The following is a 24,094-nucleotide window of genomic DNA, read 5'->3' on the forward strand; positions in this document are numbered from 1 at the left end:
CATTTTTGTAAGTCTTCCAGGCATTTGGTGTCTTTGGTGTATTATCCAGAAGTAGAAATTTTTATATTTTTTATGTTCTTGGGGTATTTTCTATCTGTTCCAAGAATTCCAGAGCCTGGACAATGAAAAATTATTTTGAAAAATAAGCAATTTGAGTTCGTTTGGAAATATCAGAAAAACCCTGGAAAACGTTAATGCTACTATAATGGAAATAATTTTTCATTGCATTCCAAGCATATTTTTCTTAATATATTTCAGGAATATTAAATAATTTTGATATTTCCAGACATATAAAAATTTAATTGAAGCACTACAAATATTTAAAAAAATTATTTTCCAGGCTTTTGAAGTCATTTTTGCAAGCCCTCCAGGCATTTGGTGTCTTTGGTGTATAATCCAGAAGTAGAAATTTTTATATTTTTTATGTTCTTGGGGTATTTTTATCTCTTCCAAGAATTGCAGAGCCTGAATAATGAAAAAATATTTTGAAAAATTAGCAAATGGAGTTCGCATGGAAATATCAGAAAAACCCTGGAAAACGTTAATGCTACTGTAATGGAAGTAATTTTTCATTGCATTCCAAGCATATTTTTCTTAATATATTCCAAGAATATTAAATAATTTTGATATTTCCAGGCATATAAAAATTTAATTGAAGCACTACAAATATTTAAAAAAATTATTTTCCAGGCTTTTGAAGTCATTTTTGCAAGTCTTCCAGGCATTTGGTGTCTTTGGTGTATTATCCAGAAGTGGAAATTTTTATATTTTTTATGTTCTTGGGGTATTTCTATCTCTTCCAAGAATTCCAGAGCCTGGACAATGAAAAATTATTTTAAAAAATAAGCAAATGGAGTTCGCTTGGAAATATCCAAAAACCCTGGAAAACGTTAATGCTACTGCAATGGAAATAATTTTTCATTGCATTCCAAGTATATTTTTTTAAATATATTCCAGGAATATTAAATAATTTTGATATTTCCAGGCATATAAGAAATGTAATTGAAGCACTGCAAATATTAAAAAAAAAATATTTTCCAGGCTTTTGGAGTCATTTTTGCAAGCCCTCCAGGCATTTGGTGTCTTTGGTGTATAATCCAGAAGTAGACATTTTTATATTTTTTATATTCTTGGGGTATTTTCTATCTGTTCCAAGAATTCCAGAGCCTGGACTTCGAAAAATAAGCAAATAGAGTTCGCATGGAAATATCAAAAAAACCCTGGAAAACGTTAATGCTACTGCAATGGAAATAATTTTTCATTGCATTCCAAGCATATTTTTTTAAATATATTCCAGGAATATTAAATAATTTTGATATTTCCAGGCATATAAGAAATGTAATTCAAGCACTACAAATATTAAAAACAAAATATTTTCCAGGCTTTTGAAGTCGTTTTTGCAAGTCTTCCAGGCATTTGGTGTCTTTGGTGTATTATCCAGAAGTACAAATTTTTATATTTTACATATTCTTGGGGTATTTTCTATCTGTTCCAAGAATTCCAGAGCCTGGACAATGAAAAATTATTTTGAAAAATAGGCAAATGGAGTTCGCATGGAAATATCATAAAAACCCTGGAAAACTTTAATGCTACTGCAATGGAAATAATTTTTCATTGCATTCCAAGCATATTTTTTTTAATATATTCCAGAAATATTAAATAATTTTGATATTTCCAGGCATATAAGAAACTTAATTCAAGCACTGCAAATACTGAAAAAAAATATTTTCCAGGTTTTTGGACTCATTTTTCCAAGTCTTCCAGGCATTTGGTGTATTATCCAGAAGTAGAAATTTTTATATTTTTTATGTTCTTGGGGTATTTTCTATCCGTTCCAAGAATTCCAGAGCCTGGACTTCGAAAAATAAGCAAATAGAGTTCGCATGGAAATATCAAAAAAACCCTGGAAAACGTTAATGCTACTGCAATGGAAATAATTTTTCATTGCATTCCAAGCATATTTTTCTTAATATATTCCAGAAATATTAAATAATTTTAATATATCCAGGCATATAAGAAATGTAATTCAAGCACTACAAATATTAAAAACAAAATATTTTCCAGGCTTTTGAAGTCGTTTTTATGAGTCGTCCAGGCATTTGGTGTCTTTGGTGTGTTATTCCAGAGATACAAATTTTCATATTTCTCAAGTTTTCGAGATACTTTTGACTCTTCCAGGACTTCAAGAGCATAAAACATGTAAAATTATTTTAAAAAATAACGGACTTCTTAGGACGTCTAGAAACATGAATAACTATTTTAATATACTGGAAAATATGAACATATAGCAAAAAGCTTTGAAGGCCTAAAGCCTGGAAAACATTAAAAATTATTATATTTAACCTGAAGGTATAAAAAAAATTGGCAATGCTTGAACGAAATAAGTAATAACTTGCATGCGTTAAAAGACCTGGAAAACTTGGATCCCCTGGAGAAAGTATTGCTGGAAGATATTTAAAATCGCTTTCCAGATATGTTTTAGTTTTTTCTAAAATTTTAGTCAATGGAAGTAGTTTTTCACGTATGTTAATATATTCCTGGAATATTAAATAAGTTTTCATATTTCATTAAAAAAAAACTTTCTTCAGGTATTAGAAATATTTAAAAAATCTATTTTCCAGGCTTTTGGAGTCATTTTTGCAAGTCCTCCAGGCATTTGGTGTCTTTGGTGTGTTTTTCCAGAGATACAAATTTTCATATTTTGCAAGTTTTCCAGGTACTTTTGACTCTTTCAAGAGCATAAAACATGTAAAACTATTTAAAAAATAAGCAAATGGAGTTCGCATAAAAATATCATAAAAACCCTGGAAAACTTTAATGCTACTATAATAGAAATAATTTTTCATTGCATTCCAAGCATATTTTTCTTAATATATTCCAGGAATATTAAATAATTTTGATATTTCCAGCCATATAAAAATTTAATTGAAGCACTACAAATATTTAAAAAAATTATTTTCCAGGCTTTTGACGTCATTTTTGCAAGTCCTTCAGGCATTTGGTGTCTTTGGTGTATTATCCAGAAGTAGAAATTTTTATAATTTTTATGTTCTTGGGGTATTTTCTATCTGTTCCAAGAATTCCAGAGCCTGGACTTTGAAAAATAAGCAAATGGACTTCGCATGGAAATATCAAAAAACCCTGGAAAACGTTAATGCTACTGCAATGGAAATAATTTTTCATTGCATTCCAAGCATATTTTTTTAAATATATTCCGGGAATATTAAATAATTTTGTTATTTCCAGGCATATAAAAAAACTTAATTCAGGTACTACAAATATTTAAAAAAATTATTTTCCAGGCTTTTGGATTCATTTTTGCAAGCCCTCCAGGCATTTGGTGTCTTTGGTGTATTATCCAGAAGTAGAAATTTTTATATTTTTTATGTTCTTGGGGTATTTCTATCTCTTCCGAGAATTCCAGAGCCTGGACAATGAAAAATTATTTTGAAAAATAAGCAAATGGAGTTCGCATGGAAATATCCAAACAATTTTTTTTTTAAACAAATATTAAAAAAAATATTTTCCAGGTTTTTTGGAGTCATGTTTGTGAGTCCTCCAGGCATTTGGTGTCTTTGGTGTGGTTTTCCAGAGATACAAATTTTCATATTTCGCAAGTTTTCCAGGTACTTTTGACTCTTCCAGGACTTCAAGAGCATAAAACATGTAAAATTATTTAAAAAATAAGCAAATAGAGTTTGCATGGAAATATCATGAAAAACCCTGGAAAACGTTAATGCTAATGCAATTGAAATAGTTTTTCATTGCATTCCAAGCCTATTCTTTAAATATATTCCAGAAATATTAATTAATTTTGATATTTCCAGGCATATAAGAAACTTAATTCAAACACTAAAAATATTTAAAAAAAAAAATCCAGGCTTTTGGAGTCATTTTTGCAAGTCTTCCAGGCATTTGGTGTCTTTGGTGTATTATCCAGAAGTAGAAATTTTTATATTTTTTATGTTCTTGGGGTATTTTCTATCTGTTCCAAGAATTCCAGAGCCTGGACAATGAAAAATTATTTAGAAAAATAAGCAAATGGAGTTCGCATGGAAATATCATAAAAACCCTGGAAAACGTTAATGCTACTGCAATGGAAATAATTTTTCATTGCATTCCAAGCAAATTTTTCTTAATATATTCCAGAAATATTAAATAATTTTGATATTTCCAGGCATATAAGAAACTTAATTCAAGCACTACAAATATTGAAAAAAAATATTTTCCAGGCTCTTGGAGTCACTTTTGTGAGTCGTCCAGTCATTTCGTGCCTTTGGTGTGTTTCCAGGGATTCAAATTTTTAAGGTTTTCATGCAAATTTCGAATAATCATGAATTTTTCCAGATTTTAAGAGTTTTCTTGACTTTGTAAATAATTTGTCAATTACCTTACTTTGGAATTCTTGGGAAAGACAAAAATACCGCAAAGTCCTAAAAAACATGAAAATTTATATTCTGGAAAACATACCAAACGCCTGGATAAAATACAAACATTACTGACTAATTTTTTCTATTAACTATAAATATTTAAAAAAAAAAATATGTTTGTAGTAAGTGGTTTACATGCCTGGACATATGAAAAAATCCTGGAATAATTTTTTTTTTTATAATGATTGGAAAAATTATTTCCATTGCCTGGAATACAAAAAGAACAAGTGAAAGCTATTTCTGGAAAAAGACCATCAATTGTTTCTCTAGGAGTGAATCAGAAATACTTCCAGGCATTTGGAATATATGATGTTTTTCATGGTCTTTTAAGCTTCTTGTGACATGTCTATGTTTTCTAGAAATTTACATACGCTTCCAGGCTTTAAGAGTTTCTTTAATTTTTTAAATAATTTCTCATATTCCAGGCTTTTGAATGCTTCGAAAAACCCTCAAATCTTTATTCCTGGACAAATACACCAAAGGCACCGAATTTCCACGACTTTCAAAAATTCTGGAAAGCATAAAAACTAATTGTTATGTCAAGACATGAAGAATTGTATTGAAATGACCATTTCCCTTCCAGTATGTCTCTACTAGAGCTACTGATAAGCCCAACCAATATTTTCCTCTTAAAGAGACTCACCTATTACAAACTCTCTTAAATGTACCAGACTTTTGACCTAATTTATGATGCTTTTTCAAGCAAATCTGATACTGATTAACGCGACTTTTTCCCAGTCTACAACCCCCCAGAACACATCCAGCAACAACAAATCTACAGCTCACCAAGCTCCGCCTACTCCAGCTGGTCCTCGATGCCCACCATGCAAGCGCACTCGGCCACCACTCTCATCTCGCCGGTAAACTGTTGGTCGACCACATCCAGCCCCCCACCACATCAGGGCACCCCCAACCAATCACCCACTCATCAAATCTACAGTCAACATTCCCCACCGTCAGTGACCACCATCACGAATCTCTCTTATCACGGCGGATACTATCCACAAGAGATACCGAGTTATCACAGTGCGGAGTATTTGGTCGGTCCGGTGATGAACCAGGAAGTGACTTATACTCAATTGGGGAGCGGTGGTGATAGAGGTACTCCGGTTATATATAAGAATGAGCAGAGTTTGACTGCGATTGGGGAGTATAGCAAGGGTGAGCAAGCGGAAGTTGCATCGAGTACTGAGTACTCGAATACTCATTTACAACACTGAGTTATGGGAAGTTAATTAAAAAAGAAGCTGCCCCAACTATAAACTTGTTTTATATAACTTAATTAATAGATTGTGTATGTGTAAATTATTATTAGAGGATATTAAAAATAAATTTGGAATTACTTTCTTCTGTTTTATTTTTTAAAGGATTACAATTTTTTTTTTGTTTATCTGGGTGTTTGAAAATTAAAAATTGGTTAATTTGAGCTAACTTTCATTAAAATCGGTTAGTAATTAATCGAGTTATGGTGGTTTTTGTCCAGGTTGACAGTGCAATTTCTTCTTTTAGCATAAGAATAATTTAACCGGTAGTAGTTCAAAAAGAGGTCACTTAACGAAAATTCGTGTAATTAGCTTTTTGTTTAAGAATTAAAGTTTGTTTAATTTAAGCTAACTTTCATTAAAATCGGTTAATAATTAACCGAGTTATAGCCATTTTTGTCCCAGTTGCCAGTGCAAGTTCCTCATTTACCCTAGATATAATTTAACGAGTAGTAGCTCAAAAAGAGGTAACTTTACGAAAATTTTTATAATTATCTTTTTATTTAAGAATTAAAAACAGTTTAATTTAAGCTAACTTTCATTAAAATCGGTTAATAATTAACCGAGTTATAGCCATTTTTGTCCCAGTTGCCAGTGCAAGTTCCTCATTTACCCTAGATATAATTTAACGAGTAATAGCTTAAAAAAAGGTAACTTTATGAACATTTTTATAATTACCTTTTTGCTTAAGAGTTGAAATTAGTTTAATTTAAACTAAATTTCATTAAAATCGGTTAATAATTAACCGAGATAAGGCCATTTTTGTCCCGGTTGCCAGTATTATATGCTCATTTACCCTAGAAATAATTTAACGAGTAGTAAATCAAAAAGAGGTAACTTTATGAAAATTTTTATAATTACCTTTTTGCTTGAAAATTAAAAATAGCTAAATTTAAGCTAATTTTCGATAAAATCAGTTCATAATTAACCGAGTTATGGCTATTTTTGTCCCGGTTGCCAGTGCAATTTTTTCATTTACCCTACAAATAATTTAACCCAAAAAGGAGTAACTATACGAAAATTTTTGTCAATATCTTTTTATTTAAGAATTAAAAATAGTTTAATATAAACTAACTTTCATCAAAATCGGTCAATAATTAACCGAGGTATGGCCATTTTTGTTCCGGTTGCCAGTGCAATTTCCTCATTTACCCCAGAAATAATTTAACGAGTTGTAGTTCAAAAAGACGTCATTTTACGAAAATTCGTGTAATTAGCTTTTTGTTTAAGAATTAAAGTTTGTTTAATTTAAGCTAACTTTCATTAAAATCGGTTAATAATTAACCGAGTTATGGTTATTTTTGTCCCGGTTGCCAGTGCGATTTTCTTATTTACCCTAAAAATAATTTAAAGAGTTTTAACCCAAAAAGGAGTAACAATACAAATTTTTTTGTAAATATGTTTTTATTTAAAAATTAAAAATAATTTAATTTAAAATAATTTCCATCAAAATCGGTTAATAATTAACCGAGTTATGGCCATTTTTGTCTAGGTTGCCAATACAGTTTCCTCATTTACCCTATAATTAATTTAACGAGTAGTAGCTTAAAAAGAGCTAACTTTACGAAACTTTTTGTAATTATCTTTTTGCTTAAAAATTAAAAATAGCTAAATTTAAGCTAATTTTCGATAAAATCAGTTAATAATTAACCAAGTTATGGTCGTTTTTGAACAGGTTGCCAGTGCAATTTCTTCTTTTTCCATAGAAATTATTTAACGAGTAGTAGCTCAAAGAGAGGTGACTTTACGAAAATTTGTGTAATTAGCTTTTTGCTTAAAAATTAAAAATAGTTTAATTTAAGCTAACTTTTATTAAAATCCGGTAATAATTAACCGAGTTATGGCCATTTTTGTCCCAGTTGCCAGTGCAATTTCCTCATTTACTCTAGAAATAGTTTAACGAGTAATAGCGTAAAAAGAGGTAACTTTACGAAAATTTTTATAATTACCTTTTTGCTTAAGAATTAAAAATAGTTTAATTTAAGCTAACTTTCATTAAAATCCAATAATAATTAACCGAGTTATGGTTATTTTTGTCCCAGTTGCCAGAGCAATTTCCTCATTTACCCTAGAAATAATTTAAGGACTAGTAGCTCAAAAAGAGGTAACTTTACGAAAATGTTTGTAATTACCTTTTTGCTTAAGAATTAAAATTACTTTAATTTAAGCTAACTTTCATTAAAATCGGTCAACAATTAATTGAGTTTTAGCTATTGTTATCAGGTACAGGATCAAGGCCAATTTTCCAGAAATAAAACTTCATATTACAGAGGAAGAAAAGTATTTTATTCTGTACACACATTTGTAAATGATCGATTCAGATAACCTAATACTGATTTTTTTGGTCGCTTTATACTACTGCTTAGTTAAAACTCATACAATGAAAGAATCAATTACCATAACTTAGACACATAGATACAAATATAATATAAAACACCAAAATGCACAAGTAAAGGTATAAAATATATTATATAATAAAGTTAGGACCCTAAACGTGCGTACCGTCTAAAGAATGCACTTTATTCAGCTTATCTCTCTTGCTCCCGTCGATTTGAACCCTCTTACTCAACGGGCTCCTCAATGAAAACTTTGTGTCTCTCTTTAATAAGTGTTTCGGAGAGTGTACCGGGACAATAGCTTCGGATGTTCTCACCTTGAAGCTATCCGAAGCTTCTGCAGCTGAAGTGTCCGGGGCGCTCTTATTATTTAAGGTTTCTCGTTGATATTTTGATTTTTGGTTCGAATTCGGTGAACTTCTTGACCTGGAAATGAAGTATTATGGTTTGATCCAGTCGTAACTTTTAAAAATTAATAAGAAATTAAAGGATATCATGATTAAAGAAGTTATACTGCTTTAATTTAACCAGATTAATTTAATAAAAACTGTCCATATCTCAGAATAATTTCCTAATCAATAATTTTTTGGAAATTCTTGATTTTTTTTTGAAAAAAAGAAAGATTTTTCGCCTCAAACCTTTATTGGAAAATTGGAAAAAGCTCTGATGTCATCCTACTTATTAATTTAATTTTTTGCATAAATTTAACTAGATCGCCTCAATAACTCTGTCCGTATCTCAAAAACTAATCAATAATTTTTTCGAAATTCTTGATTTTCCTTGTAAGGGACACTTGAGCGCACACCACTATCTAGTTTTCGAAACTTTCCTCTTGAAGTTTTTCTTGAAAAATTAAGAAGAACTTTGAAGTCACTTTTTTTCCCCAAATTTCAACTAGACGGCCACAATAAATCTGACCATATTTCAAGAAATAATTAATAATTTTTTGGAAATTCTTGATTATTTTTGAAAAGAATACTTGATACGGATATGACTGTTCAGTTTTTGAAGACTTTTCTTATGAAATTTTCATTGAAAAATTGGGAAAAACTTTGAAATCCTTGTTATTTATTATTAATAAATTTTTTTGCCCAATTTTATTGAGACCGCCTTAATAAATCTATGCATATCTTCAAATTATTTAATAATTTTTCGGAAATTCTTGATTATTCTTAAAAAAAATACTTAAGCGCATACGACCGACCAGTTTTCAAATCTTGAGGTTTTTATTGGAAAACTGAGACAATCTCTGAAGTTACTGTAATCATCAATTAAAATTTTTTGCCCAATTTTAACCAGACTCAAATAACCTGTGCATAACTGAAAAATTAATCAATAATTTTTTGCAAATTCTTGATTTTTTTTCTAAGGGCACTTGTACGCACACGCCTGTCCAGTTTTAAAAAAAAAATCATCTTGATACTCTTATTAGAAAATTGAGAAAAAGAAAAGTCACTGTACTCATTAACTAAGTGTTTTTGCACAAATTTAACTAGACAACCTCAATTAATCTGTCTATATTTAAGAAACTAATCAATAATTTTTTTGAAATTCTTGATTTTTCTTGTAATGGACAATTGAACGCATACGACTGTCTAATATCTAAGACTTTCCTCTTGAGATGTTCATTGAGAAAAATTTTAAAGTCACTCTACTAATTAATTTAATTTTTTATGTACAAATTTAAATAAACCGCCTAAATAAACCTGTCTATATCTGAAAAATTAATCAATAATTTTTTGGAAATTCTTGATTTTCCTTGTAAAAGACACTTGAGTGCAGATGACTGTCCGATTTGTAAAAAATATTTCTTAATATTTTTATTAGAAAATTGAGAAGAACTTTGAACTCACTGTACTTATTAATTAATTTTGTTTGAATAAATTTAACTAGATCGCCTCAATAAATCTGTCCATATTTAAGAAACTAATCAATAATTTTTTTTAAATTCTTGCTTTTTCTTGTAAAGGACACTTGAGCGCACACCATTGGCCAGTTTTCAAGATTTTCATTTTAAAGTTTTAATTGAAAAATCAAGAAAAACTTTGACGTCACTTTGATTTTTTTTTCCAAATTTCAACTAGACCGCCTCAATAAAACCGTCCATATTTCAGAAAATAATCAATAATTTTTTTTTAATTCTTGATTATGCTTGAAACAACCCTTGAGCGCATACGTCCGGCTAGTTTCCAAGACTCTTCCTTCGAGATTTTCATTGGAAAATTAGGAGAAACTTTGAAGTCGAGAGAGAGACTTGAGATTTTCGGTGAGAAAGATTTGAAAGTCACTCTACTAAATAAATTATTTTTTTTTTATAAATTTAAATAGAACGCCTTACTTAACGTGTGCATATCTAAAAAGCTAATCAATAATTTTTTGGAAATTCTTGATTTTTCTTGAAAAGAACATTTGACAACACACCACTGTCCTGTTTTCAAAACTTCCCTCTTGAAGCTCTTAATGAAAAATCAAGAAAAACATTGAAGTCACTTTAACATTTTTTTTAGACTGTCTCAATAAACCTGTGCATATGTATAAAACTAATCAATAATTTTTTCGAAATTCTTGATTTTTCTTGAAAAGGACACTTGAGCGCACACCACTGTCAAGTTTTCAAGATTTTCCTTTTAAAGTTTTAATTGAAAAACCAAGAAAAACTTTGACGTTAGTTTGATTTTTTTTTCCAAATTTCAACAAGACCGTCTTAATAAAACCGTCCATATTTCAGAAACTAATTAATAATTTTTTTGAAATTCTTGTATATGCTTGAAAAGAATACTTGAGCGCATACATCTGTCCAGTTTTCAAAACTCTTCTCTTAAGGTTTTAATTGAAAAATCAAAAAAAACCTTGACATTACTTTAAAAATTTTTTTACGACATTTCAACTAAACAGTCTTAATAAACCTCTGCATATCTGAAAAACTAATCAATAATGTTTTGGAAATTCTTGATTATTCTTTAAAAGAACACTTGAGGGCATACGTCTGTCCAGTTTTCAAAACTTTCCTCTTGATGTTTTTATTGAAAAATCAAGAAAACAGTTTAGAAATTTTTTGTCAATAAACCTGTGAATATCTGAAAAATGAATCAATATTTTTTGGAAATTCTTGAGTTTTCTTGTAAAAGACACTTGAGCGTAGACGACTGTCCAGTTTTTAAGACATATCTATTGACACATTTATTAGAAAATTGAAAAGAAATTTGAAATTACTGTACTCATTAATTAATTTTGTTTGAATAAATTTAACTAGATGGCCTCAATAAATCTGTCCATATTTAAAAAACTAATCAATAATTTTTTTGAAATTCTTGATTTTTCTTATATAGAACACTTGAGAGCACATCACTGTCCAGTTTTTAAAACTTTCCTCTTGATATTCTTAATGAAAAATCAAGAAAAACATTGAAGTCACTTTAACATTTTTTTTGCCAAATTTCAACTAGGCTGTCTCAATAAACCTGTGCATATCTATAAAACTAATCAATAATTTTTTGGAAATTCTTGATTTTTCTTGAAAAGGACACATTGAGCGCACGCCACTGTCCTGTTTTCAAAACTGTCCTTTTGAAGTTTTAATTGAAAAATCAAGAAAAACTTTGACGTTACTTTAACATTTTTCTTACGAAATTTCAACTAGACAGTCTCAATAAACCTGTGCATATCTGAAAAACTAATCAATAATTTTTTCGAAATTCTTGATTTTTCTTGTAAAAGGCACTTAAGTGCACATCACTGTCCTGTTTTCTAAACTGTCCTCTTGAAGTTTTAATTGAAAAATCAAGAAAAACTTTGACGTTACTTTGATTTTTTTTTTCAAATTTCAACTAGACCGTCTCAATAAAATCGTCCATATTTCAGAAACTAATCAATAATTTTTTTGAAATTCTTGATTATTCTTTAAAAGAACACTTGAGGGCATACGTCTGGCTAGTTTTCAAGACTTTCCCTTTGAGATTTTTATTGGAAAATTGGGAGAAACTTTGAAGTCACTGTTATTATTAATTTATTTAATTTCTTGCACAAATTTAACCAGACTGCCTCAATAAAACCGTCAATATTTCAAAAATTAATCAATAATTTTTTTGAAATTCTTGATTATGATTTAAAGGAACACTTGAGCGCATACGTCTGGCTAGTTTTCAAGACTTTCCCTTTGAGGTTTTCATTGGAAAATTGGGAGAGACTTTGAAGTTCTGTTATTATTAGCTAATTTTTTTTTCACAATTTTAACTAGACCGCCTCAATAAAACCGTCCATATTTCAGAAACTAATCAATAATTTTTTTAAATTTTTGATTTTCCTCATATAGAACACTTGAGAGCACACCACTGTCCAGTTTTCAAAACTGTCCTCTTTAAGTTCTTAATGAAAAATGAAGAAAAAAAATTGAAGTCACTTTAACATTTTTTTTTAACCAAAATTTCAACTAGACTGTCTCAATAAACCTGTACATATCTGAAAAACTAATCAATAATTTTATCGAAATTCTTGATTTTTCTTGTAAAGGACACTTGAGCGCATATGTCTGTACAGTTTTCAAGACTTTCCTTTTAAAGTTTTAATTGAAAAATCAAGAAAAACTTTGAAGTCACTTTGATTTTTCTTTCCAAATTTTAACTAGACCGCCTCAATAAATCTGTCTATATTTCAGAAACTAATCAATAATTTTTTGAAATTCTTGATTTTTCTTGTAAATGACACTTGAGCGCACACCACTGTCCAATTTTCAAGATTTTCCTCTTGATGTTCTTAATAAAAAATCAAGAAAAACATTGAAGTCACTTTAACATTTTTTTTTGCCAAATTTCAACTAGACTGTCTCAATAAACCTGCGCATATCTATAAAACTAATCAATAATTTTTTGGAAATTCTTGATTTTTCTTGAAAAGGACACTTGAGCGCACGCCACTGTCAAGTTTTCAAGATTTTCCTTTTAAAGTTTTAATTGAAAAATCAAGAAAAACTTTGACGTTACTTTAATTTTTTTTTTCCAAATTTCAACTCGACCGCCTTAGTAAAACCGTCCATTTTTTTAGAAAATAATCAATAATTTTTTTGAAATTCTTGATTTTTCTTGTAAAGGACACTTAAGCGCAGACGACTGTCCAGTTTCTAAGACATTTTTTTTGACACATTTATTAGAAAATTAAAAAGAAATTTGAAATTACTGTAGTCACTAATTAATTTTGTTTGAATAAATTTAACTAGACCGCCTCAATAAATCTGTCCATATTTCAGAAACTAATCAATAATTTTTTGAAATTCTTGATTATTCTTTAAAAAAACACTTGAGGGCATAAGTCTGGCTAGTTTTCAAGATTTTTCCTTTGAGATTTTCATTGGAAAATTAGGAGAAACTTTGAAGTCTAGAAAGAGACTTGAGATTTTCATTGAGAAAGATTTTAAAGTCACTCTACTAAATAAATTAATTTTTTTTATAAATTTAAATAGAACGCCTTACTTAACGTGTGCATATCTAAAAAACTAATCAATAATTTTTTGGAAATTCTTGATTTTTCTTGAAAAGAACATTTGAGAACACACCACTGTCCAGTTTTCAAAACTTCCCTCTTGAAGCTCTTTAACATTTTTTTTAGACTGTCTCAATAAACCTGTGCATATGTATAAAACTAATCAATAATTTTTAGAAAATTCTTGATTTTTATTGAAAAGGACACTTGAGCGCACACCACTGTCAAGTTTTCAAGATTTTTCTTTTAAAGTTTTAATTGAAAAATCAAGAAAAACTTTGACGTTACTTTGATTTTTTTTTCAAATTTCAACTAGACCGTCTTAATAAAATCGTTCATATTTCAGAAACTAATCAATAATTTTTTGGAAATTCTTGATTTTTCTTGAAAAGAACACTTGAGCGCATATGTCTGGCTAGTTTTCAAGACTTTCCCTTTGAGATTTTTATTGGAAAATTGGGAGAAACTTTGAAGTCACTGGTATTATTTATTAATTTTTTTTTGTACAAATTTAACTAGATTGCCTCAATAAAACCCTCCATATTTCAGAAACTAATGAATAATTTTTTGAAATTCTTGATTTTTCTTATAAAGGACACTTGAGCGCAGACGACTGTCCAGTTTCTAAGACATTTTTTTTGACACATTTATTAAAAAATTAAAAAGAAATTTGAAATTATTGTACTCATTAATTAATTCTGTTTGAATAAATTTAACTAGACCGCCTCAATAAATCTGTCCATATTTAAGAAACTAATCAATAATTTTTTTTAAATTCTTGATTTTTCTTATATAGAACACTTGAGAGCACACCACTGTCCAGTTTTTAAAACTTTCCTCTTGAAACGAAAAATCAAGAAAAACATTGAAGTCATTTTAACATTTTATTTAGCAAAATTTCAACTAGACTGTCTCAATAAACCTATGCATATCTATAAAACTAATCAATAATTTTTTGGAAATTCTTGATTTTTCTTGAAAAGGACACTTGAGCGCACGCCACTGTCCTGTTTTCAAAGCTGTCCTTTTGAAGTTTTAATTAAAAAAATAAGAAAAACTTTGAAGTCACTTTGATTATTTTTTCCAAATTTCCACTAGACCGCCTCAATAAATCTATTCATATTTCAGAAACTAATCAATAATTTTTTGGAAATTCTTGATTTTTCTTGTAAAAGACACTTGAGCGCACACCACTGTCCAGTTTTTAAGACTTTCCTTTTAAAGTTTTTATTGAAAAATTAAGAAAAACTTTGTCGACACTGATTTTTTTTTTAATTGTACTAGACCGCCTTAATAAAACCGTCCATATTTCAGGAAATAATCAATAATTTTTTTGAAATTCTTGATTATGCTTGAAAAAACCCTTGAGCGCATACGTCCGGCTAATTTTCGAGACTTTCCCTTTGAGATTTTCATTGAAAAATTGGAAGAAACTTTGAAGTTACTGTTATTATTTTTTTATTTAATTTTTTACACAAATTTAACTAGACCGCCTCAATAAAACCGTCCATATTTTAGAAACTAATCAATAATTTTTTTTAAATTCTTGATTATGCTTGAAAAGAACAATTGAACGCATACGTCTAGATAGTTTTTAACACTTTCCCTTTGAGGTTTTCATTGGAAAATTGGGAGAAACTTTAAAGTCACTGTTATTATTCATTTATGTTTTTTAGTACAAATTTAACTATACCACCCCTAAATTTGTTTATATTTAAGTAACTAATCAATAATTTTTTTTGATTCTTGATTTTTCTTATAAAGGACGCTTGACCGATTGACTTTAATTAAAAAATTGGGTATGAACTTTAAGTCATTCTGATCTAATGCAGATTCACTAAACATGGTAATTATTTGTATTAAAAATTAAAAAAAAGCATTAACAGAGTGCCGGCTTGCCAAGGCAATATTTCTTGTTATTTTTAACATATTGGCATGGCGTACTTATGCAGATATAAATTACAATCCTCCATCAATATTGATAATTTTTTAAATTTTCATTATTTTTTTTTACACGAAATTTTAACTAAACCGCTTGGACAAATCTGTCCATATCTCAAAAACTAAAAAATATAATTTCTTAGAGTGACATTTTCCGAAAAACCCACACCAGTGCAAATATCTGGATACACTCCATATAATCTAAACCAATCACTGAGTACAGCAATATCGAGTCCAAACAATAGGCATATTAACATCCTGATGACTCACGTTCTGTGAAAGTTCTTTAAGGACTCACTCGTACTCACCTATTAACTATTGGTTCGGAGAGTAGTCTTGGCACGGATTTGAATGGAACGTTCTCAGAATGATTGTTGGCAGACACTGGAGTATGCGGTGCAGATTGAGACACTGCCATACGACTAATCGTCGTCGAGGTCACGTCTCTATCCATCGATTTCATTGATCGTAAGTTGTCGAAGTTGTGCGAGCCTATTTGGCGCATATTGGGCTGGGACCTAGTAATTAAAACCAATGAGTACTTAACGCTTTAGATAACCTAAGATCTCTCTTGCCTAGCGTGCATATTCTTGGGGTTTCCCCTGGTGGTGTTCCGTCTCACTGGACCGCCCGAGGTCTTATTCGTGATCCTCATCGAGCTGTAGTTGATGATTTTCCTGGAAATGTCGGTTTTGCCTTGGGTTCTTGCTCTACCTAGGACCGCACTGCCTGCTATCATGTACAAAAAAAATTATGTCATGTCATGTATCAAAATTTATTAAAAATTCTTACGAGTATTTCCAGTATGTTTCTTTCGGGTCTGTGCAAGGGCGTATACCACCGCTGCCAAGGTGCTGTAGTTGCTCGGTTGCCTTTGGAAGCTGGGCGGTCTGGATAGCTGTCGTCCCATCACGAAGAACGTTTCCATAAGGCCTTTTCCTTTTACGTCCACTATGCCACGTTTTTTTAGCTCGTAACCTCTTACGCCCAGCATCTGAATCAAGACGAGTTTATTGGCACACCAGAATGGTGTCGAACGCTTTTGAGAAGTCAACAAATACATCGTCTCAACCAAGAGCGTTAACATTTTTGCTATATACACTACTGATGACATCACAAAGGTGTCATCGGCAAAGAGCGACAGTAAATGAAAGAAAAAACAAACAAAAAGAATCCAGAAGTTATAAGAAAACTAAAATAGAGAAAGAGTGAAGTAGGCTTCTAAAAATATGACCTCAACTGCCTGTAAGAAATTATTAATTCCTGGAGGTTGTACTCTGAAACAAACGCAAAGGGCAGAGTTCCTAAATTGAATCTGGACTGTATGTTTCAATAAAATAGAAAGAAAAAATCCAGGAAAAGTGTTGAAACTTAGAAGACAAAGAATGAACAAGATTCTATGTTATAACTTTTAAGGAAGTAATAAAATTGAATTTTAATTGCTTGCAAGGGATCAATAATACCAAGCAGTCCTAGTTTCTTGAAGGATAGTTAACATTAGGAAACATAAGAATAGTGTCATCATTTCACAATAGTAAACATTACTTCCTCTGGAGTTATTCGTCAATTTTTTAGTTGCTTCAAAAAAATTGTGATATTGTCAAAGGCTTCACAAGAATCTAAATATTTTGAAAACTCATGCACCGATTTTACTCAATTAAGTTTCGTACGAAAGTGAATGAGTTTCTTCATCAAAAGGGTCCTTACAAGTTTCCTTGTATATGAAGCCATTTTTGAATTATTCGCCAGTTTTTCAGTTGCTGGAAAAAAATTGTGATATTATCAAAGGCTTCACAAGAATCTAAATATTTTGAAAACTCATGCACCGATTTTACTCATTTAAGTTTTATATGAAAGTGAATGAGTTTCTTCATCAAAAGGATCTTTATAAGTTTCCTTGTATGTGAAGCCATTTTTGAGTTATTCGCCAGTTTTTCAGTTGCTTCAAAAAAATTGTGACATTATCAAAGGCTTCACAAGAATTTAAATATTTTGAAAACTCATGCACCGATTTTACTCATTTAAGTTTCATATGAAAGTGGATGAGTTTCTTCATCAAAAGGGTCTTTACAAGTTTCCTTGTATATGAAGCCATTTTTGAATTATTCGCCAGTTTTTCAGTTGCTGGAAAAAAATTGTGATATTATCAAAGGCTTCACAAGAATCTAAATATTTTGAAAACTCATGCACCGATTTTACTCATTTAAGTTTCATATAAAAGCGAATGAGTTTCTTCATCAAAAGGGTCTTTACAAGTTTCCTTGTATGTGAAGTCATTTTTGAGTTATTCGCCAGTTTTCCAGTTGCTTCAAAAAAATCGTGATATTATCAAAGGCTTCACAAGAATCTAAATATTTTGAAAACTCATGCACCGATTTTACTCATTTAAGTTTCATATGAAAGTGGATGAGTTTCTTCATCAAAAGGGTCCTTACAAGTTTCCTTGTATGTGAAGCCATTTTTGAGTTATTCGCCAGTTTTTCAGTTGCTTCAAAAAAATTGTGATATTATCAAAGGTTTCACAAGAATCTAAATATTTTGAAAACTCATGCACCGATTTTACTCATTTAAGTTTCATATGAAAGTGAATGAGTTTCTTCATCAAAAGGGTCTTTACAAGTTTTCTTGTATGTGAAGCCATTTTTGAGTTATTCGCCAGTTTTTCAGTTGCTTCAAAAAAATTGTGACATTATCAAAGGCTTCACAAGAATCTAAATATTTTGAAAACTCATGCACCGATTTTACTCATTTAAGTTTTATATGAAAGTGAATGAGTTTCTTCATCAAAAGGATCTTTATAAGTTTCCTTGTATGTGAAGCCATTTTTGAGTTATTCGCCAGTTTTTCAGTTGCTTCAAAAAAATTGTGACATTATCAAAGGCTTCACAAGAATCTAAATATTTTGAAAACTCATGCACCGATTTTACTCAATTAAGTTTCATATGAAAGTGAATGAGTTTCTTCATCAAAAGGGTCCTTACAAGTTTCCTTGTATGTGAAGCCATTTTTGAGTTATTCGCCAGTTTTTCAGTTGCTTCAAAAAAATTGTGATATTATCAAAGGTTTCACAAGAATCTAAATATTTTGAAAACTCATGCACCGATTTTACTCATTTAAGTTTCATATGAAAGTGAATGAGTTTCTTCATCAAAAGGGTCTTTACAAGTTTTCTTGTATGTGAAGCCATTTTTGAGTTATTCGCCAGTTTTCCAGTTGCTTCAAAAAAATCGTGATATTATCAAAGGCTTCACAAGAATCTAAATATTTTGAAAACTCATGCACCGATTTTACTCATTTAAGTTTCATATGAAAGTGAATGAGTTTCTTCATCAAAAGGGTCTTTACAAGTTTCCTTGTATGTGAAGCCATTTTTGAGTTATTCGCCAGTTTTCCAGTTGCTTCAAAAAAATCGTGATATTGTCAAAGGCTTCACAAGAATCTAAATATTTTGAAAACTCATGCACCGATTTTACTCATTTAAGTTTCATATGAAAGTGAATGAGTTTCTACATCAAAAGGGTCCTTACAAGTTTCCTTGTATGTGAAGCCATTTTTGAGTTATTCGCCAGTTTTCCAGTTGCTTCAAAAAAATTGTGATATTATCAAAGGCTTCACAAGAATCTAAATATTTTGAAAACTCATGCACCGATTTTACTCATTTAAGTTTTATATGAAAGTGAATGAGTTTCTTCATCAAAAGGATCTTTATAAGTTTCCTTGTATGTGAAGCCATTTTTGAGTTATTCGCCAGTTTTTCAGTTGCTTCAAAAAAATTGTGACATTATCAAAGGCTTCACAAGAATTTAAATATTTTAAAAACTCATGCACCGATTTTACTCATTTAAGTTTCATATGAAAGTGAATGAGTTTCTTCATCAAAAGGGTCCTTACAAGTTTCCTTGTATGTGAAGCCATTTTTGAGTTATTCGCCAGTTTTCCAGTTGCTTGAAGAAAATTTTGATATTATCAAAGGCTTCACAAGAATCTAAATATTTTGAAAACTCATGCACCGATTTTACTCAATTAAGTTTCATATGAAAGTGAATGAGTTTCTTCATCAAAAGGGTCTTTACAAGTTTCCTTGTATGTGAAGCCATTTTTGAGTTATTCGCCAGTTTTCCAGTTGCTTCAAAAAAATCGTGATATTGTCAAAGGCTTCACAAGAATCTAAATATTTTGAAAACTCATGCACCGATTTTACTCATTTAAGTTTCATATGAAAGTGAATGAGTTTCTACATCAAAAGGGTCCTTACAAGTTTCCTTGTATGTGAAGCCATTTTTGAGTTATTCGCCAGTTTTCCAGTTGCTTCAAAAAAATTGTGATATTATCAAAGGCTTCACAAGAATCTAAATATTTTGAAAACTCATGCACCGATTTTACTCATTTAAGTTTTATATGAAAGTGAATGAGTTTCTTCATCAAAAGGATCTTTATAAGTTTCCTTGTATGTGAAGCCATTTTTGAGTTATTCGCCAGTTTTTCAGTTGCTTCAAAAAAATTGTGACATTATCAAAGGCTTCACAAGAATTTAAATATTTTAAAAACTCATGCACCGATTTTACTCATTTAAGTTTCATATGAAAGTGAATGAGTTTCTTCATCAAAAGGGTCCTTACAAGTTTCCTTGTATGTGAAGCCATTTTTGAGTTATTCGCCAGTTTTCCAGTTGCTTCAAAAAAATTGTGATATTATCAAAGGCTTCACAAGAATCTAAATATTTTGAAAACTCATGCACCGATTTTACCCTTTTAAGTTTCATATGAAAAAGAATGAGTTTCTTCATCAAAAGGGTCCTTACAAGTTTCCTTGTATGTGAAGCCATTTTTGAGTTATTCGCCAGTTTTTCAGTTACTTCAAAAAAATTGTGATATTATCAAAGGCTTCACAAGAATCTAAATATTTTGAAAACTCATGCACCGATTTTACCCTTTTAAGTTTTATATGAAAGTGAATGAGTTTCTTTATCAGAAGGGTCCTTACAAGTTTCCTTGTATGTGAAGCCATTTTTGAGTTATTCTCCAGTTTTCCAGTTGCTTCAAAAAAATTGTGATATTATCAAAGGCTTCACAAGAATCTAAATATTTTGAAAACTCATGCACCGATTTTACTCATTTAAGTTTCATATGAAAGTGGATGAGTTTCTTCATCAAAAGGGTCTTTACAAGTTTTCTTGTATGTGAAGCCATTTTTGAGTTATTCGCCAGTTTTTCAGTTACTTCAAAAAAATTGTGATATTATCAAAGGCTTCACAAGAATCTAAATATTTTGAAAACTCATGCACCGATTTTACTCATTTAAGTTTCATATGAAAGTGAATGAGTTTCTTCATCAAAAGGGTCTTTACAAGTTTTCTTGTATGTGAAGCCATTTTTGAGTTATTCGCCAGTTTTCCAGTTGCTTCAAAAAAATCGTGATATTATCAAAGGCTTCACAAGAATCTAAATATTTTGAAAACTCATGCACCGATTTTACTCATTTAAGTTTCATATGAAAGTGAATGAGTTTCTTCATCAAAAGGGTCTTTACAAGTTTTCTTGTATGTGAAGCCATTTTTGAGTTATTCGCCAGTTTTTCAGTTACTTCAAAAAAATTGTGATATTATCAAAGGCTTCACAAGAATCTAAATATTTTGAAAACTCATGCACCGATTTTACTCATTTAAGTTTCATATGAAAGTGAATGAGTTTCTTCATCAAAAGGGTCTTTACAAGTTTTCTTGTATGTGAAGCCATTTTTGAGTTATTCGCCAGTTTTCCAGTTGCTTCAAAAAAATCGTGATATTATCAAAGGCTTCACAAGAATCTAAATATTTTGAAAACTCATGCACCGATTTTACTCATTTAAGTTTCATATGAAAGTGAATGAGTTTCTTCATCAAAAGGGTCTTTACAAGTTTCCTTGTATGTGAAGCCATTTTTGAGTTATTCGCCAGTTTTCCAGTTGCTTCAAAAAAATTGTGATATTATCAAAGGCTTCACAAGAATCTAAATATTTTGAAAACTCATGCACCGATTTTACTCAATTAAGTTTCGTATGAAAGTGAATGAGTTTCTTCATTAAAAGGGTCCTAATAAGTTTCCTTGTATGTGAAGCCATTTTTGAGTTATTCTCCAGTTTTCCAGTTGCTTCAAAAAAATTGTGATATTATCAAAGGCTTCACAAGAATCTAAATATTTTAAAAACTCATGCACCGATTTTACTCATTCAAGTTTCATATGAAAGTGAATGAGTTTCTTCATCAAAAGGGTCCTTACAAATTTCCTTGTATGTGAAGCCATTTCTGAGTTATTCGCCAGTTTTCCAGTTGCTTCAAAAAAATTGTGATATTATCAAAGGCTTCACAAAAATCCAAATAATTTGTTCCTTTGGTAATGCCCTTCACAAATAGCCATAGGATCATTGAACTCCAACCTATTTTATTATAATTTATATTAGTTAGGAAACAACATCATCCAGGAGATAGATTTTACATTACCATGAATTCCATTAACCTGGAACAGCCGGAGTTAGCAATTAAATAGCATTCCAATGTAATTAATAATAGACGGTCAGTAGAAGAAGCAACAAGATTTCTCTTTTCTTACACCACCAGTCCAAGGCTCTTGACAAGTCAACAAATACAACTCCCAGGACTTCTGCTCCTTGATCAATACCATTCACCATAAGGTTTATAGTTAAATACAAAGGTAACTCATCAGTAGACTTTAAAAGAATCTGCCAAAGAGTGATCACTCTTTAACCCTTGATACGTTAAAGCAAAGATCACTCTGGACTCCATACTTACTTGTGCAGTTTCCTTAGGCACCTGAATATATCCAATCAATCCAGTGGAATCCATCCTGGAAGCGAGATTGACCGTATCGCCCCAAATATCAAACACGGGCTTCCTGGCCCCGATCACCCCGCACACGAGGGGCCCACAAGACACCCCGACCCTCAAGCCGAAATTGTTGAACGAGTCCTTGTTGATCTCCTCGAGTTTCTCCTTCATTGACATTGCGTAATCCACTAGGGCGCACAGGTGCTCCACGCTATCGGTGTTCTTGTCCGAATCCTAAAATTTATTGAGGAATTATTGAGGAGTCATTGGGAGCCGGTTGGATGTTACCTTGTGGGTTGGGTTAAGACCCGAGGCAGCCATGTATGTTGCAGTAGCGCTGACTGTCTTAATTTTCTCAATGGAGCTGAACCTTTCCTCGTCCAGCAGCTCATCAAAGTCAGCTTTTAAAGGCATAACTCATAAATAATAAATGTCTCTTTTAAAAAATCTCTTCTTACCAATGATCTCGTTAAGCAGCCTGATGCACTCCACTCCCTTATTGATCTTCTCCGAATAGAAGTCTGTAAAGTTGGGAATGGTGGCAAACAGTACCCCCACCTCCTCCCGATACTGGGAGAATAGCTCCTGAAAAACCACCAAATAAGAATGTGCCAGTAATAAACTTCTCTCGCATTCAATACATCACTGTTTCTATCGCTGGACAAATAGTGCTGGGCAACGTGATCGGGCAAAATGTTCGTCAACAGTTGCATGTTGTTCTGCCTGGTCTCCTCCATGTCGGCGAGTTCCCGTTCCGCCTGTTGTTTCCACAAGAAGTCCAGACGTGAGGTGACCTCCACCAAGCGTGCGTGGTACGCCACCATCAGGAAAAACACTACCAACAGTATAAGCATTTGGGCCGAAAGAGGCGTGGTCACTCTGGAATATTAAAAAGAGGCATTAGATGTTTGTTAAGTGAATGTGCTTGACATATGTTTTTGGGAATATGCCTGTAAAGTTCCAGAACAGGCATTTATTGATGAATGAGATCATGGAGGTATTTAGAAGAGAAATGGAGGTGTGGTTGCTCCTGGTACACTTTGTATTGAAAAGGAAATCTTTTGGTGAAGTATATGAAGATTTCCATGAAGCCTTTGACAGGATCAAGTTTTTTTAGGTGCACAGAAAGACTCCTTAATAACTGCAAAACGGTTGCACTTACAAGGAAACCTTTATGACGTTTTTAGTGAGGAAACTCATTGGTTTTCATATGAAACTAAAATCGATACAGTTGGTGCATAGGTTTTCAAAATATATAGATTTTTGTAAAGCGTTTGACAATATCAGAGTTTTTTTCAAGTAACTGAAAAACTGACGAATAACTCTAAAATGGTTAGATTTACATAGAAACTAATAAGGATATTTTTGATCGAGAAACTCATTGGCTTTCAATGGAAACTAAAATCAATAAAATCGGTGCATTAGTTTTTAAAATATTTTGATTTTTGTGAAGCCTTTGACAATATCACAGTTTTTTTCCAGCAGCTGGAAAACTGACGAATAACTCAAGAAATTGCTACATTTACAAAGAAACTTGTAAGAATGTTTTTGATGAAGAAACTCATTTACTTTCATTGGAAACTAAAATCAATGAAATCGGCGCATTAGTTTTTAAAATATTGAGATTTTTGTAAAGCCTTTGACAATATCACAGTTTTTTTCAAGTAGCTGAAAAACTGACGAATAACTCAAAAATAGCTACAATTACAAGAAAACCTGTAAGAACCTTTTTGATGGAAAAACTTATTGACTTTAATTGGAAACTAAAATCAAGAAAATCGGTGCATTAGTTTTCAAAATATTTAGATTTTTGTAAAGCCTTTGACA

General features: G+C 30.9%; 2 protein-coding genes across 5 annotated transcripts in view; one reads left to right on the forward strand and one right to left on the reverse strand.

Annotated features, from left to right (window-relative positions):
• The window catches only part of LOC126745815 (T-related protein), a 70,893-nt gene extending 65,119 nt beyond the window's left edge, over window positions 1-5,774 (forward strand). For both annotated transcript variants that reach the window (XM_050453829.1, XM_050453828.1), the window contains exon 6: window positions 5,169-5,774. In XM_050453829.1, the coding sequence (XP_050309786.1) occupies window positions 5,169-5,650 (482 nt within the window). In that variant the 3' untranslated portion in view covers window positions 5,651-5,774. The remainder of the gene's footprint in view (window positions 1-5,168) is intronic.
• Window positions 5,775-7,956: 2,182 nt separating this feature from the next.
• LOC126745810 (adenylyl cyclase 78C-like) overlaps window positions 7,957-24,094 on the reverse strand; it is a 99,983-nt gene continuing 83,845 nt past the window's right edge. For all 3 annotated transcript variants that reach the window (XM_050453819.1, XM_050453820.1, XM_050453821.1), the window contains 8 exons: window positions 22,909-23,146; window positions 22,726-22,852; window positions 22,556-22,668; window positions 22,232-22,501; window positions 16,237-16,438; window positions 16,020-16,176; window positions 15,753-15,962; window positions 7,957-8,454 (listed from right to left, as the gene is read on the reverse strand). In XM_050453819.1, coding sequence (XP_050309776.1) covers window positions 8,181-8,454; window positions 15,753-15,962; window positions 16,020-16,176; window positions 16,237-16,438; window positions 22,232-22,501; window positions 22,556-22,668; window positions 22,726-22,852; window positions 22,909-23,146 — 1,591 coding nt within the window. In that variant the 3' untranslated portion in view covers window positions 7,957-8,180. The remainder of the gene's footprint in view (window positions 8,455-15,752; window positions 15,963-16,019; window positions 16,177-16,236; window positions 16,439-22,231; window positions 22,502-22,555; window positions 22,669-22,725; window positions 22,853-22,908; window positions 23,147-24,094) is intronic.

Source organism: Anthonomus grandis, chromosome 16 (assembly GCF_022605725.1).
Source record: "Anthonomus grandis grandis chromosome 16, icAntGran1.3, whole genome shotgun sequence".
Classification (NCBI taxonomy): Eukaryota; Metazoa; Arthropoda; class Insecta; order Coleoptera; family Curculionidae; genus Anthonomus; species Anthonomus grandis.